This window comes from Lissotriton helveticus, chromosome 4_1 (genome assembly GCF_964261635.1).
Source record: "Lissotriton helveticus chromosome 4_1, aLisHel1.1, whole genome shotgun sequence".
Taxonomy (NCBI): domain Eukaryota; kingdom Metazoa; phylum Chordata; class Amphibia; order Caudata; family Salamandridae; genus Lissotriton; species Lissotriton helveticus.
In genome coordinates this window covers 104,958,695-104,975,188 of record NC_136063.1, presented here as the reverse complement: position 1 = coordinate 104,975,188, position 16,494 = coordinate 104,958,695, and the positions used below count along the sequence as shown (strand labels likewise).

The 16,494-nt window shown below is 41.9% G+C and overlaps 1 protein-coding gene across 4 annotated transcripts in view; it reads right to left on the bottom strand.

Annotated features, from left to right (window-relative positions):
• The window catches only part of NUGGC (nuclear GTPase, germinal center associated), a 1,180,213-nt gene that overhangs the window by 521,811 nt on the left and 641,908 nt on the right, over nt 1–16,494 (bottom strand). For all 4 annotated transcript variants that reach the window (XM_078686520.1, XM_078686521.1, XM_078686519.1 and 1 more), the window contains exon 15: nt 9,719–9,932. In XM_078686520.1, the coding sequence (XP_078542646.1) occupies nt 9,719–9,932 (214 nt within the window). The remainder of the gene's footprint in view (nt 1–9,718; nt 9,933–16,494) is intronic.

Here is a 16,494-nt window from a genome sequence, read left to right as displayed (position 1 = left end):
TCCAAATTCTAGGACCTCAGGCGCCAGATCGCTAGGTTGAGCTGCATGGGATCTGGATGCATGCTATCTCCATGGCTCTGTGTTAGCAGGTGTGGAGAGCTTTAGTTTCTGATGTGGTACCATTGAGAGTTCTAGTAGTGTGGTGCACCATGGTTGCCTTGCCCAGGTTGGTGCAATGAGAATCAGTGTGAGGGAGTGTTGCTGCAGCTTGCGCACCACTAACGGAATGAGTGGGAGAGGCGGAAAAGCGTGCGCAAATTTGTCTCACCAACTCATCCATATTGCATTGCCTTTGGACAATGGGTGTGGATACCTGGCGGCGAAGCTTGGGCATTTGGAGTTGAGGTGTGTGGAGAACAGATCGATTTCTGGCTCCCCCCACTGTTGAAAGAAAGGTTGAAGAAATTGCGGATGAAGTTCCCACTCCTGTATCTGTTGTCTTTGACGACTTAACAGATCCGCAACCTGATTGTTAACTCCTGGTATATGTTCTGCCAATAGGAAGACTTTTTGAGGAATGGCCCACCTCCATATGGTCTGCACCAGCCGTGAGAGCTGTAAGGAGTGTGTTCCTCCCTGTTTTTGGATGTAGTACATGGCTGTCATATTGTTGGTGCGGACTAATACAGCCTTGCCTGATAGGTAATGTTGGAAAGATTCTAAAGCTAGAAAAATGGCTAGAAACTCCAGATGGGTTATGTGGAGCAGCTTTTTCTGCGGTGTCCACCTGCCCTGTACTGTGCCAAATGAGCTCCCCAGCCGGTGAGGGATGCATCCGTGGTTAGCACCACCTGTGGAACTGGCTCTATGAAAGGCCATCCTTTGGAAAGGTTTTTGGTGTTCCACCACTGCAGTGAGCGATGGGTCCAGCCGTCCAACACCACCAGATCTGTTAATTGACCTTGAGCCTCGTTCCATTGGCTTGCTAAGCACTCTTGCAGCGGGCGCATTTGGAATCTTGCATGCGGTACTACGAAGATGCAAGACGCCTTCATTCCAATTAGTTGCATGAACACTCGACCGGTCAGTGAGTATTGCGGTTAGAATTTTTGTATAAGAGCTTGCATACTTTGTATTCTTGCTGGATTGGGGAATGCAAGTGCTTTGGAGGTATCTATTGTGGCACCCAGATACTGTTCAGACAGGGATGGCTGGAGATGTGACTTTGTTTGGTTTACAGTGAACCCAAGCCTGTGTAAGAGGTGAATGGTGTGGTGGGTGCGTTGCATGCACTGGTGGTATGACTTGGCTTTTATTAGCCAGTCGTCGAGATATGGGAAGACATGGATGTTCTCCCTTCTCAAGTGTGCTGCTACTACGTCAAGACACTTTGTGAAAACTCAAGGTGCTGTAGTTATTCCGAAAGGGAGTACCTTGAATTGGAAATGCTGCCCGTCCAGTACAAATTGAAGGTATTTTCTGTGAGCTTGATGGATGGGAATGTGGAAGTAGGCGTCCTTGAGATTTAGGGTAGCAAGGAAGTCGCCCTGTTTTAACAGAGGAAGGACCTGCTGTAATGTGACCATATGGAAGTGGTCGGACTATATGTAAAGATTTAGGGGTCTCAGGTCGGATGTATGACGTTACAACGTATACTTTTACAACGCCTACCTTTACAACGCATTTTTTACACCGCAACATCCATTACAACGCACACCATTACAACGCATGCCATTACAACGAATTCTTTGAAACTACCTTTACAATGCATTCCACTACAACGCATACTACATTTACAACGCATACCATTACAACGCATTACATTACATTGCATGTAAGTAAGTGTTGGATAGTGTAGGGGTAAAAATTACTATTCTAACTCCAGGGGGTGCAACAGTAGGGTTAGTGTTGGATAGTGTAGGGGTAAAAATTACTATTCTAACTCCAGGGGGTGCAACAGTAGGGTAAGTGTTGGATAGTGTAAGGGTACTATGTGTTGTAATGCTATGCATTGTAATGGTATGCGTTGTAATGACTGCGTTGTAATGGCATGCGTTGTAGTGGTGTGCGTTGTAATGACTGCGTTGTAAACGCATGCGTTGTAATGGATGTTGCGTTGTAAAAGTTTCGTTGTAATGGTAGTGCGTTGTAAAAGTTGCGTTGTTAAGGTTGTTCCCCCTCAGGTCTAATATAGGTCTGAGTGAGCCGTCCTTCTTGGGAATAAGGAAATATAGGGAGTAAACTCCTGTGTTTTGATGGTCTACTGGAACTGGTTATATTGCATTTTTCTGCAGTAGAGTGGCCACTTCTTGTTTTAGGAGTGTGAGATGTTCTTGTGACATGGGACGCTGTCTGGGTGGTATTGTTGGAGGAGTGGAAGTGAGCTCCATGCAATAACCTGACTGAACTATTTGTCTCACCCACCTGTCTGTTGTGATGGATTTCCAGACGGGTAGGAACTGTTGTAATCTCCCCCCGACAGGAGTGGAATGGTCTGGGGGAAGGGGTCGGAAAATCACTGTTTGGGAGTTGAGGCAGTACGTGTGTTGTTACCTCTGCCTTTACCTTTAGTGTTGTTGCCTCTGCATCCCCCTCTGTAATAGCCTCTATTGGGTGAGGATTGGGTGGGTGCTTTGTAAGAAGAGGAGGCGGCATCCATTGGAAAATTTCTGGAGGCGCCCCTGAGGAGCGAAGAAAGGACACTCAGGGAGTTTGTAAAGCTCCCAAGGACTTTGCAGTGTCAGTATCCTTCTTCATTTTTTCTAGTGAAGTATTCACTGTAGGACCAAAAGTATGTTACTGGTCACAAGGTTGATTAAGAATACTGGTTTGTACCTCTGGTTTAAAACCAAAAATGCGCAGCCAGGCTTGTCTATGTAACAGTATGCCAGTATTTATTGCCCTTGAGGCTATATCAGCAGCATCCAGAGCTTAACGGATGGAAGTATTAGTGATTACCTTAACTTCTTGTATTAAGTCAGAAGCCCTGGTTTTATATTTGTCTGGCAAATGTTGCATAAGGGTTTCAAGCTCATCGTAGTGAGCCCTATCATATCTTGCCAAGCTTGGGTGTTGGCAATACTCCAGACGTTGGCTGACTGAGATGTCATGCATTTGCCTGAAGCATCTAAAAGTTTGGACTTTATCAGGGGGTGGAGCATCCCCTGATGTCTGTGAATTAGCTATTTTCCTGGCGTTTGAGACTAATGGTAATGAGTCTAATGGTAACTAGCCCTTGATATAGGCTACGTCAGTTGGAGCAGCTTTATACTTTTTTTCTAACCTAGGATTAATTACCCAGGCCCTGACAGGGTCTTTAAATACCTCAGGTGCGTGTTTTACAAACCCTTTAAGCATTGGTAAAATGGTTGTGGTTCTATGTGATGGTGATAATATGTCCATAAGAAAGTCGTCCTCCACTGGATCAGTGTGTAGATCGACCCCATGAAAAGTTGCTGCTCTATGAATGAGTTGTTTGTACCCTATAGTGTCATCTGGAGGAGATTGCCTAGAAGGGTTCCATGTTTAAATATCGATAACAAAAATATAGTTAACAAAAATATCGATGTAAAAATTATCGACTCCCTATACTTAAACAGGTAAGTACAATAATATGGACTCAAAAATATTGATGTAAAAAGTATACATGTAATAAATATCGACTTTAAAAAAAAAACTTAAATTAATTAAATACTATTATTAACAAAAATATATAGATTAACTAATTATAACAAATAAACTTAATTTAATATAAACACAAAAAATGTGCACATATACACATATTTACTTAAATACATGTTATTAACTATTATCCTTAATTTATAAACTTTATTAATTCTATAAAAATAAAAAAACATTTATAAATAATTTAAAATAAGAAATATCGACTCCCTATACTTAAACAGGTAAGTACAATAATATGGACTAAAAAATATTGATGTAAAAAGTATAGATGTAATAAATATCGACTTTAAAAAACAACATAACTTAAATTAATTAAATATTATTATTATTAACAAAGATATATAGATTAACTAATTATAACAAATAAACTTAATTTAATATAACACCAAAAATGTGTACATATATTTACTTAAATACATTTTATTAACTATTATCTTTAATTTATAAACTTTATTAATTCTATAAAAATGAAAAAACATTTATAAATAATTTAAAATAAAATATTCTATATTTAATTAATACATTAAACTATTTAAAAAAAATACATACATTTAATAACAAAATAAAAACATTATTAGTTAAAACATTTGGATAGCAAAGAGGTAAAAATTACTATTCCCACTCCAATGAGTGCAACAGTAGGGACAGCACTGGACAGCGTAGGGGTAAAATTACTATTCCCACTCCAGTGAGTGCAACAGTAGGGAAAGCGTTGGATGGCGTAGGGGTAAATATTCCTATTCCCACTCCAATGAGTGCAACAGTAGGGAAAGCGTTGGATAGCGTAGGGGTAAAAAATACTATTCCCACTCCAGTGAGTGCAACAATAGGGAAAGTGCTGGATAGCGGAGGAGTAAAATTTACTATTCCCACTCCAGTGAGTGCAACAGTAGGGAAAGCGTTGATAGCGTAGGGGTAAAAATTAATATTCCCACTCCAGTGAGTGCAACAGTAGGTAAAGCACTGGATAGCAGAGTGGTAAAAATTACTATTCCCACTCAAGTGAGTGCAACAGTAGGGAAAGCGCTGAAGAGCGTAGGGGTAAAAATTACTATTCCCACTCCAGTGAGTGCAACAGTAGGGAAAGCGCTGGATAGCGTAGGGTTAAAAATTACTATTCCCACTCCAGTGAGTGCAACAGTAGGGAAAGCACTGGATCCAAAAACAATAAAAAACTATCAACATTTTTATTAACTTTAATTTCCAATATTACCATAATTATTATATACATTTAAATACATTATTATAAACATAGATAATACAAAATAATTACACATTATTTAGCACTATAATATCCACAACACACACCTAAAATTAATTACACAATTACATTTAATATTTACTAATTAATGAAAAATAATGTATTAATTGATCAATAAAAAATGAATTACTTACAAGCTTTCACACCATTTACACATATAAACACCATAACACACCCCTAAAATTAATTACACAATTACAATTAATAATTAATGGTAATTAATTTAAAAATATTTTATTATTCAATAAAATTTAATTACCAGCCTTCACACCATTTACACATATAAACACCACAACACACACCTAAAATTAAACAATTAACAATTATTAATTGACTGAAATTAATTAACAAGTAATTATTAAACTATTATTAATTAATAAATTAAAACATTAATTAATCAATTCATTTTATATAATTAAATTACTTCCCACCCTATTCCCCTATAAACCCACAACCCGCTACGGAACTACTAAGGCAAAATTAAACTTAAATTAATAATTTGTAAAATTCTAAAACATAATAAAATGACAAAATTCTCATTAAAAACACTAAAATGCATACCATTAATATATCGATATTTCTGTCTACTATATTTTTAAACAATATTTATTACAACTATATTTTTGTAAACGTTATTACTTACCTGTCAGTTGATATTCTTGTCAACTATATTTTTGTTGTCGATACTTCTTCCAAACGATATTTCTGCGGCGATATTAATGTCCCACAATATTTCTCCGTCGATATTCCTGCTCTGCACCCCTAGAAGGGTATGCGTCATCTTGTGGAAGATCTGGGGCATCTGGTGCATCTTCCCGAAGATCATCTGATGGTCCAGCAATATTATCTGGGTCATCTAGCGGTTGCTCATCTTCTATCCTCCCTGAGTAATTACCCTCATCATCATCTGCTGGTGCAGGGCTGTGTGGGATAACTGGTGAATGTACAGGGGAAATGTCAAAGTCTGGTACCTGAGCGAAGTGGTGAACGTACCCTGATAGGGGAAGTTTGAGCATGCTTTTTGAGAGGGACTGGAGGTGTTTGGGGGGATCCTGTTTTCTTTTAGCAGGCACAGTAATTACATGTCCAGTCTTTGGAGGAATAAGAAGAGTGTTTTGTTATGGATGGAAAAGCACTTCTGTAGAAGCATCCTTTTTCTGCCCCGACTTGTCTTGCTTAGGGCCGAGTTGTTTAGAAGGTTTAGCAGCGTCTAATACAGTCTTTGGAGCAGATTTTGGTTTCGGTTCCAAAGACTTGTGGTGAGACGCTTTCTTCGGCTCATGTCTTTTGTTCGGATCGGATGTTTTCGGATCCGGAGTTATTGGTTCCGAACTATGCTTCGGGTCGACGACTTTAGGTGCCGAAGTGTGTTTTGGTGCCGAAGTGGTCTATGGTTGGATTAGTTTGGGTACCGGAGTTGTTTTCGGTTCGATAGCTTTCGTGTAGAAATTGGTTTCGGCTCAACCGATTTGGGTACCGAGCTTTGCTTCGGTACCGGATTTAGTCTTGGTTTAAGGACTTTTTCTTTCTCTGGACCGACAGACTGACTCGCGCCCGAGTCACATAGAGGCATCTTGGTAGTTTTTGTTGCCGGGCCCAAAGGCGGGGCGTCAGATGTTTGTGATCGGTGTGTACCTGGATTGGAAGGTGGAGGTGGAACCGAAGCCTGGCCCAGTATGGGGGTGTGAGCAGGGTCGACGTTTGTACTCACGACCTGTTGACCAGCTGGAATTGGAACGTCATCGTCGTCTTGTTCTTCGGCTCCCGAAGCTGAATCCTCTGCTTCGGAAACGACGATGTCTTCCTGCTGTTGTTCTTCGGACTCTAGATCGATTGGAGTTTCTTGTATGATGGGATCAGGTGTCGATGAAGAGGATTTTGCCATGACTCTTCGAGCTCGATGGTCCCTGATAGTTTTCTTGGACCTGAACAAAGCACAGGCCTGGCAATCTCGTCTCTCGTGCTCTGGGGACAAGCACAGATTCCACACCTCATGTAGATTAGCGTGGGGAAATTTTTGTCCACACTGAGGGCACTTCTTGAAGGGTGTTATTTCCATGAGCATAAGGCCCAATGGCGCAGTTGGGACCAACGGCCCTGACGATCGCCGGAATCTAGTAGTGCATGAATTTTTGACGCAAGTATGAAGGATGCGCAATCGAAAATGATACCGACGGTAGAAATCAAGGAATGGGCATCGAAAGGAGATCGGTAACGGGACCGAGCGACAAACACATACGAGCCCGATGGCGGAAAAAAACAATCTGAAGATGGAGTCGATGCCCATGCGCACTATGCTCCAGAGGAGGAGTCATCTACCATACAAAGACTCTTCGAGGACAACAACAAAGTGTAATCATACGGGCCCACCACCAGATGGCGATCTATGCACTAGTGTGTGATCTGTAGCCCATCTGCCTTGAACACAGGGTTTTAAGTTCGTAGCCGACGTGCGTGTACTGGTTGGGATGTCTGGGTGCGCTAAAATATATAGAATCATAAAAGCAGTAGTCCAGGTTAAAACTAAAGTGCTAGTGCATAAGGATAACAACTGCATATATGGGTCCAATATTATCGTCCTTTAAATGGGCCCTTTCACTCAGTGATATAATGTCCATTTGCAGTGCTAGGGTAAAACCTTTATATTAACTATCCTAGAATTAATTGTGAGTAAAAAAGATTAGAACAGTGCTGGCTGGTATTTTCCTCGATTCGTTACGGGATACGTGGGTTGACTTGTCTGACGTACACGTTTAATCTTCTGGTCTTGGTCGACTGTGTTTACTTGTATGACAGGAAGATGTGCCTGATAAAGTCTGACGTAGAGCTCTAAATTTATTGAGGGCGCTGGACTGTTTCTTTGCAACAGAGCAAGCCATTTAATCGTTGTAGCTCTGGCTTGGTGGCCAACTAGTTGCTGCTACAGCTTCTTGGATGAGCAACATGAGAATCAGTGATGAACAGTCTCAAATGCAATGCACAATCTATCTTTCATTAGAGGATCAGTCAATAAAATTGTACCAAGTTTTTGTAAGTCTCCCTCCTCCTATTCATCACTCATGAGACTACAATGTTCTTACTCACATTCTTACAATCACTGTGGTTTTAAATTAGGGTGTGCCGAAACTGCCCAAAAAACACCGCGAACGGAGATCCCTTTGAAAATAAATTTTAAAAAAATACCTATTACCGGAAGACTAAGATTCAACCTGTAACACATTTCAATCTTTTTTTTAGTACCCTTTCATAACTCTGGCAAGTTTGCATACATTTTACCATACAGTTAGATACGCTAAAATGTTACAATTGTCTTGCCTGTTATCTGATCATATCATCATCCTTGTGCGTATTAATTGGTTTCAGAGGATATTTTACAACATTAAGGAGTAAATTCCCATTTTCTGCTAGACAATATAATGCCAGGGTGAGAGTCACAAAATCCATGTTCTCAAAACCACGACAAATTGGAGCAGCATTTAGCTGCACATTATGAAACACTTATACCTCTTTTAGTTTTGAATGCCAAACAAGGGCATACGAACAGCGTGAAGTTAGCAAAAATAGTCTAACAAACTCACCCTTCATGAACTCATACTTCATGCTGACATTGCCAAAATTCAAGATTAACTACATTTCCTCTCAGGGAAAATAACTCAGGAGAGTAAACAGAGAGTAAACGGAGTCACTGCCCTGTCTCTCCCATTCAGCTTCTGCATCTCACAAGCAAACTTGAAACATGGCAGCTGCACCATCCCATCTCTATCAGTGGCACAGTCTTTATGGTCGCTTTGAGAGGATTAGGAGGAAGAGGTAGAAGCTACAGGCGGTATTCAAATCCTTCTGCCACGTGGTACTGGCAAGAGTCCTCTCCTATAATGCCCTCATCTCTCTTTCCGTATTCTCACTGATATGCAAGCTTTTCTTGCTCAAACTCCCTGGCCTAGTGCTTCTTCTGGACTTGCATGTTTAAGTGCTAGAAACTTATTTGCAGTTGCATCTCTGGCACAACAGAAGGGAGGCATGGCTACCGGAAATAGGTTAATATGTTGAGCATTTTACTTATCTGTAGCAAATAAATTTTCTTGTGTTCAGTGAAGTACTGCACTGACATCCAATTTATAGGGGTTGTCTTAGTTGACATCCTGGAGTAAGACCTGACAGCTTGAATTCGCTACCCTTGTAGAGTCAAGTACTAAAAGCGGTAACTGGACACTCAGTTTGAATGCAACAATATTGTGGCTTTATGACACCAACGGTAAGCAACTAAAATCTTTCTAACAGGGCACCTTAAGAAAAGGCTGCTCTGCTTTTATCCTAACAGCTGATGAATACAAAATAGTTATTTATCATCTATGGTGCTCCCTGCACTGGTTTGGCACCTTCAAATCCATCCTTAGATGGAAGAATTCTTTCTTGTGCCACTGCTAATCAAAAAGTTGATGGGTCGCTGTTTGGTAAAACAGTCAATTAGAGGTGAGGGAACCCTTACTGCTCTCATGGGGACATTCTCAGTAAGTAAGATTTACAAAATTGAACCTTGGAGGTCAGTTTACAGCTTTGGCAAGCATTAGTGCATTAAATCTGATGTCGAACGTCGCCGAAGGTCAGGCAAATTACCTATTCAAACTCCACTAGACTCTGACTTACACAGGTTCAGGAATTTAGTAACAACCTGGATTTATCCTAAAAAGCCCTGTGTTGCCAATAGGTGTAATGTAATCTGGTAACAATCCTGCTGCCGAACTATATCCTGTACAAAAACCCCAATACAAATAAGTGATACAGTTAAAAAGCAGTAACAGTTCAGAATATTGAGCAATGTAAACTCTGCACCTGTTTCCTCCTCCTTTGTAAACACCTTGGCAGGCTCTTCATATTTCAGTTTCCCACGAAGCTTTAGATACTCAGTGGAGCTGACTGTAAACACTTCAAGTCTTCTCTGTGGAGTGCCACCCATTTCTTCTGCATCTAAATTACTGAAGCCTTCTTCCTCTTCACTGCTTTCTTCATCCTCATCTTCGTGGTCTGTAGATTTTTTTTTCATTTCCTTGAGGAAATTAAGAAATTAAACATTGGCCTATTAACATATCTACTATGTTTTTTCCCCAAAAAGAGTGTGGTAACCAAAGATGTACATAGACAGTTTCCATAACAAGCAGTTGCAAATTGTACTCCACCTTTTTGCAAATGGAATCAGGTTTTGCAAGCCAACTTATGTACTCATAAGCTGCTTCACAAAATGAGAAACCGTAGCGAATCACAGACCGCCATGCCTAATGAACCTTCAAATAAAATAAACTTTTTAACGCAGCCTGTTTTTCTTATAGGAAAAGGGCTACTATGAAAACAAGTTCTTCAAAATGACTGAGTTGGCATTCACAAAGTGGAAGGGGTCACCAGGAGAACTCTTGCCTTTGCAAATGGATCAGCACCCCAACTCGGGAGTTTATAATTTTTTCAAATTTTTGCAAATGGATTATGGTTACAAAACTTTGATACCCCTCACATTGATTTGAAACTTTGAAGAGATATCTACAACATGCCCCTTCCAAACTGGGAATTGATAGCCATTTGCAATCCCCTTTTTGGAATCGGTAAGAGTTTACTGGCTCATAACATGGGATTTATACATAGTAAAAGCCTATGTTGTGGTAGCAAATGTATCTATTTTGCAAATTTCTGCAACTGTGAAAAAGGTTCTTACATTGAGCCCCATGAGGGAGTCATAAGAAACATCAGAGAAGCACAGATTTCCTGGATGCTGACGCTCCACTGATGGCACACCTTTTGAATCAGCAGTCAAAGTATTTGAACCACAGGCGCACTTACTTTTACTTCAAGCATTGACTGCAAACTTAAAAGTTAATATCTAAATAAACCAGAGCCAAAGTAGGCATCCGTGGAATGAGATCCCTCTAGCTCACTTCTCCAAACACTTCTATGTTTAGAACGAATGATTTGAATAATAATTTTTATTGAAAAGTATTTATGCAAATGTACGTGCAATATAATACTTAAAATAACAATGCTGTCCAACGAACATCTGGACAGCAGTGCGACCCGGAGCCCTACACAAGCCATAGGTGATGTAAAGTTGGACCCCTCATTTGATATGTTAGATAAATGAAAGATGCCCATACTTAATTGAATGTAAATACGTTTTGCAATTTCAATGCTTTTCAGTGTAAAAAGTGTGTACCAAACTATGCATGCTACAGGTGTTCCGTTGACCATTCTTTAGGGAGAATACATCTCTTTAGCTGTTCTTTCTTCTCCATCCACCAACATCACCGGTTCCAAATTATTGGGAATAAGTATCATCCCTAACGCTCTTGGTCCCTCCGTCTTAAGACTGATGGCTCTCTTTCTGCAACTTACACTCTGCTCTTCTGTCCTTCAAGCATTGGTTTCCTGAACCCCAAAATCCATGTGCATTAGCCCATAAAACTGTGGATTAACATCAACTGCCTCTAGGTTTTCCTTAGCCTATTAACGAAAAGACTCTTTCACATCTCACTGTTGACTATCCAATACAGTGATCCTTAAATCAGCATGTTCATTTTGACACCTCCGAGAATCATTTCTCATATAGGTTTCTTCTCAACAGCTCCATTTACTTGAAAAACATCCTATCCAACATTTAGAACACACCTATCTTCTTTACAAATGTAATTTTCTGAATGATGGGCATTATCCTGTTCATCTTCCACCAAACACTTCACATTATCATCATTCCTTCTCCGAAAAACCCTGAAAAAATGTCCCCAGATCCCACATCCAGAACATTTAGTAAAAGTATAACAGTCATCACATGCATCTAAATGAGTTATTCCACAAGGTTTTTATAGACTGAATGACACCCTAGAGCACTGATTAAAAATGATGACTCCGGCCTTAAAATGTTTTAAAAATAATATTTGACCTTAACACCAAGGATGACTGTAGGAAGCTGGCTCTGTATATTGAATGAGTTATAGTGTGCACAGAGTCCAGCGGATCCCTTATTGGTATACAGAGATTAAAGTAGATAACACTAATGCTCTCTTTTGTGGTAGTGTGGGCGAGCAGTTAGGCTTATCCTTATCAGAGGGCAGTGCTAAGCATTTGTTGTACACACACACACGCACACGCACGCACGCACACACACGTAAGAAATGATGACAGTGACTAAATCAGAGACCAATGGTTTGTAAAAGAATACTTTTAGTATGTTTACTTTATGGAACCAAATATATTTAGTTGCATGTAAATAGGTTTTGCAATATCAATCCTTTTCAATGTAAAAGGTGGACACTGCATTTTTCAACAATGCAATGTTATCCTATAGAAGGAAACACAACCAGCAATATGTAGGTAAGTTAACAATTTTAAAATATTGAGCTTCTGGATGAAGAATCAGTACCAGTATCAGTACCAGGCAACGTTCAGATAAGTGACAAAACTGCACCACCAGAAGGCACTGGGGCGGCCGGCTAGAGGTCAAATTTGGTATCTGATGCCAATGTTACCCAATGGAGATAGGGCCAATAAAAGTGGTCCTACTTACAGGTCTCTGGGGGATTAAGGTAAGCGTAGCTTGCAGACCCACACACAATAGTAAATATGTTAGCACGGCATTACATGAAAACATACTCCTCAGATTCTACAATCTCGGAGGAGGAAGCATTAACATACATCAAAGACCTTAAGATGCCCAAACTAACCCCAGAAGAAGCACAATCCTTAGAGGGTGACCTCACGACGGATGAGGTGACACTAGCTATTAAAGCATTACAATAGGGCAAGGCACTGGGGCCCAATGGCATACCAGTTGAATCATATAAACGGATGTCGGACTCACTTGCGCCACATCTGTTGAATATGTTTGCTGAAAGCCTAGAGGCTGGAGAACTTCCTCCGGACCAACGTACTGCTACCATTGTAGCTATATTAAAACCTGGGAAACCGGCGGAACAATGTACATCATATCGGTCTATCTCCCTCAGGAATGCCGAGGCCAAAATACTCGCCAAATTGTTAGCGCTGCGTCTCTCGCCACATTTATCTAAACTCATACATAAAGATCAGTCATGCTTCATGCCCGACAGAAACAGCACTCAATTTAAGAAGATTACATGGAGTAATGGCACGTGCGGAATACCTCCAAGAGCCGGCAGTAGTACTCTCGCTGGACGCACATATGGCGTTCGACATGGTCCATTGGCCATTCCTATTTGTGGTGCTGCACCATTTGGGGTTCAGCCCGCGATTTTGTGCCTGGATCCGCCTACTGTATACAAAGCCCATGGCACATGTCACAGCTAATGGCCATATATCGACAGATTCCCCCTTAGCCAGGGGCACGCGTCAAGGCTGCCCGCTGTCACTACTATTATTTGCCTTAGTTTTGGAGCCTCTGTCCGAATGGATAAAATGGGAACCTACGATTCAGGGACTTAAGTGGACTAATGATTGGGAGGATAGGATCTCCATGTATGCAGACTATATCCTGTTATATTTCAACTCCCCTAGGCATTCTATAATCACCCTTTTGGATGTTTGCACAGCTTATGGGCGGGCATCCAGTTATTCTATTAATTGGTCTAAATCCACCATGTACATACTTCATGGCCCACCGCCGCGCCTACCGGACGGCTGCCCGTTGCAGACTGCAAACAGCACGTTTAAATACTTAGGGGTTTACATCACAGCTAACTCTGCAGACTTCTACAAACACAATTTGCAACCCCCACTCGAACGTCTCAAATGAGACATACGGCACTGGGAATCACTGCCGCTAACTCTGCTGGGCAAGGCAGCGCTTTTTAAAATGATGGCTCTGCCCCGCTTTCTATAATTTTGGAAAACACGCCGTACCCCGTGTATACCACCTACTTTAAAATGATTGCGGCGCAGGTATCTGTTCTGGGGTCAAGGAATCAAATAAAGTTTTTGAACCGAACCGGGTCATAAGCCCGCGCGTATAGCACATGCCAAGTTGGTAAAAGGCTGGTATGATGGTGGTATAGCACTCCCAGACATATGTCTTTATTATTGGGCAGCACAATTGAAAATCATTAATCAATGGTTACATCTACCGCAATCTGAATCGGCTCTAAAAGGCAGGCAGAGAACAGTTGGGACTGTCTGGTATGTTGGCTCGCCTGTACGATAAAAAACTATCTCTCACAAAGTTTGGGCCATTGCAGCGCACACTCACAATATGGTATACAGCGCAGGCAAGGTTGGGGTGGCAGGGGGTACTAACACAGCTTACTCCATTGTGGGACACACAGAGGTTGGGGAGACTTAGGCACACCAAGGGCTTCGACCGTTGGGATGCCTTAGGCATATCAACGATTGGGGATATATGGCAAAGAGGGCAAGTACTCCCCTTTGAGACCCTAAGATAGCATTATGATTTTGCCCCGTTGGAACAGTTTAGATATATACAGATACGCCATGCTTTAATGACAGCACTGACGCCGGACTCGGAAGTCCTAGAGGCGTCCCCTCTAGAGAAAAGAATATTGACAGACTACATGCCATCGAAAGCGACTTCCCTAATTTACCGTAAGTTGGTGAATAATTTACCCGACCCACAAGGACCCTTACGGGAGAAGTGGTCTCATGACTGTGGGGAAATTGATGACTCGGAGTGGCAAGAGGCGCTGGAGTCCCCGAAGGAAGTAGGCATCCCCTCACGTCTCCGTTTAGTGCAATTGCGAATATTACATCGTTCCCACCACACTAGAAGCACTTTACATAAGATAGGATGGATAGCTCATCCATACTGCTTGAGGGGTTGTGGTGAGGAAGGGACCTTTTACCACACCATATGGGACTGCCACAGAATAGCTGACTACTGGACACAGGTAATGAGAACTATGTCTCAGTCAGAGGGAGTTTCCCTGCTGCCGGAACCCAGGCGTTGCCTTTTAAATATATGGGAACCCAATGATCTTACACGTTCGGGACAAGGTTGGATGACACTGGGTATGATGGTGGCTAAAAGAAACATAGCGCAGAGATGGGGTGGAGCGCAGAGGCCTACATAGGCGGCTTGGAAGAATGATATGGCTGCAGCTACGATTTCAGAAAGGGCGGTGTTTCGCAATAAGGGGCTGTCTCAAAAAATGGAATAGAATTTGGGGGGCATGGAATGCATATAGAGGAAACATCTGCGAACCTCCTTCAGATAATGACGATACTAGGTCAGATTCGGATTAGGCCCTTGGGAGCAATGCATGCTGTGAGAAATCTGACCTCGACTGTAGGAATAAGGTATAATTGTGACTGTAAAATACTTGCAACTGTTTCTGATGGAAGGATACTGTGCAAAATGTATTATGTATACTTAATGAAAGTTCTGATGTATTATTCTGAAATACAAATAAAAATATTTAAAATTAAAAAAGTGCATGTCGCAGTTTGAGGGGCGTCGTTGAGAGGCTGCAGGCGTCGACGTGGAGTCCGCCAGGGGTCAGCCCACAGTGGACACTTGTTTAGGATCGCTGGGGAACCTTTGCTGGATCAGTGTGCCACTTGGACTCGGCCCGTGGGCGTCGGGTGCAGAGGTGGTCGGTTTCGTGGTTCCACAGATAGAGCTTTTGGTCTTCGGAGGTTTTCCTTTGGATAGGTCTGCTGTCCACGGGAGATCGAGAGTCTTTTAGAAGACAGATGTCCTCCCAGGGTTCTAGAGGTCGATGGACTGAGGACGAGTCGTTCTTCTTTAGAAGGGTCTTTGAGGGCTGCAAACAGGCCGGTAGAGCTAGGGCCAAGTCAGTTGATGCCATCAGTCTTTGCTGCTGCACGGCTCTTCTTTGTCCTCTTCTTCTTAGGTCATACGTAAGAAATGCGTTACTTACCTGTAACTGCAGTTATCCATTATAGGTATCTTTCATAGATTGACACATCTCCTGTTGTCTGCTCAGAGAATAGTCCAGAACATTGTCCGTTCTTGGGACGTACTCTGCCCGAAGGGAAATGTTGTGAAGGAGCAACCAGTTCCAGATTTTTGCCGACTCGTGGGAGAGTTTTAGAGAGCGAGTTCCCCCTTGCATGTTTAGGTAGTGCATCGTCGTGGTATTGTCCGTACGCACGAGCACTAGAGAGTTCCTAATTCTTGGTAGGAATGCCAGAAGAGCGAGATAGACAGATCGCAGTTCGAGGAGATTGATGTGGAGTTGTCTTTCAGACTGGGACCATTTTCCACTGATCTGTAGTTCTGGGAGGAAAGCTCCCCAACCTTCCAGTGATGCATCTGTTGTGATGATATGCGGCGAAGCTGGAAGCAAGAAACACAAGCCTTGAGAATAGTTCTGAAGGCAAAGCCCCCACCTTAGAGCCTTGACCATTGTAGGGGTCACTCGGATGATATCATCAAATGAACCTGTACATTGGACCCATTGAGCCGAGAGCGCCTCCTGAAGAGGGCGCATGTGAAGACGACAGTGTGGAACTAGCAGAATGCATGAAGACATCATCCCGAGCAGGGATTTGAAAAGGTGCACTCTGTTAAAGACTTTTTGGAACTTATGCGAATTGCCAATGCTAGAAGCCTGTCTTTGCGCTCTTGTGACGGAAACGCCTTCTTCTGGGTCGTGTTGAGAGTAGCACCCAGGAAAGTT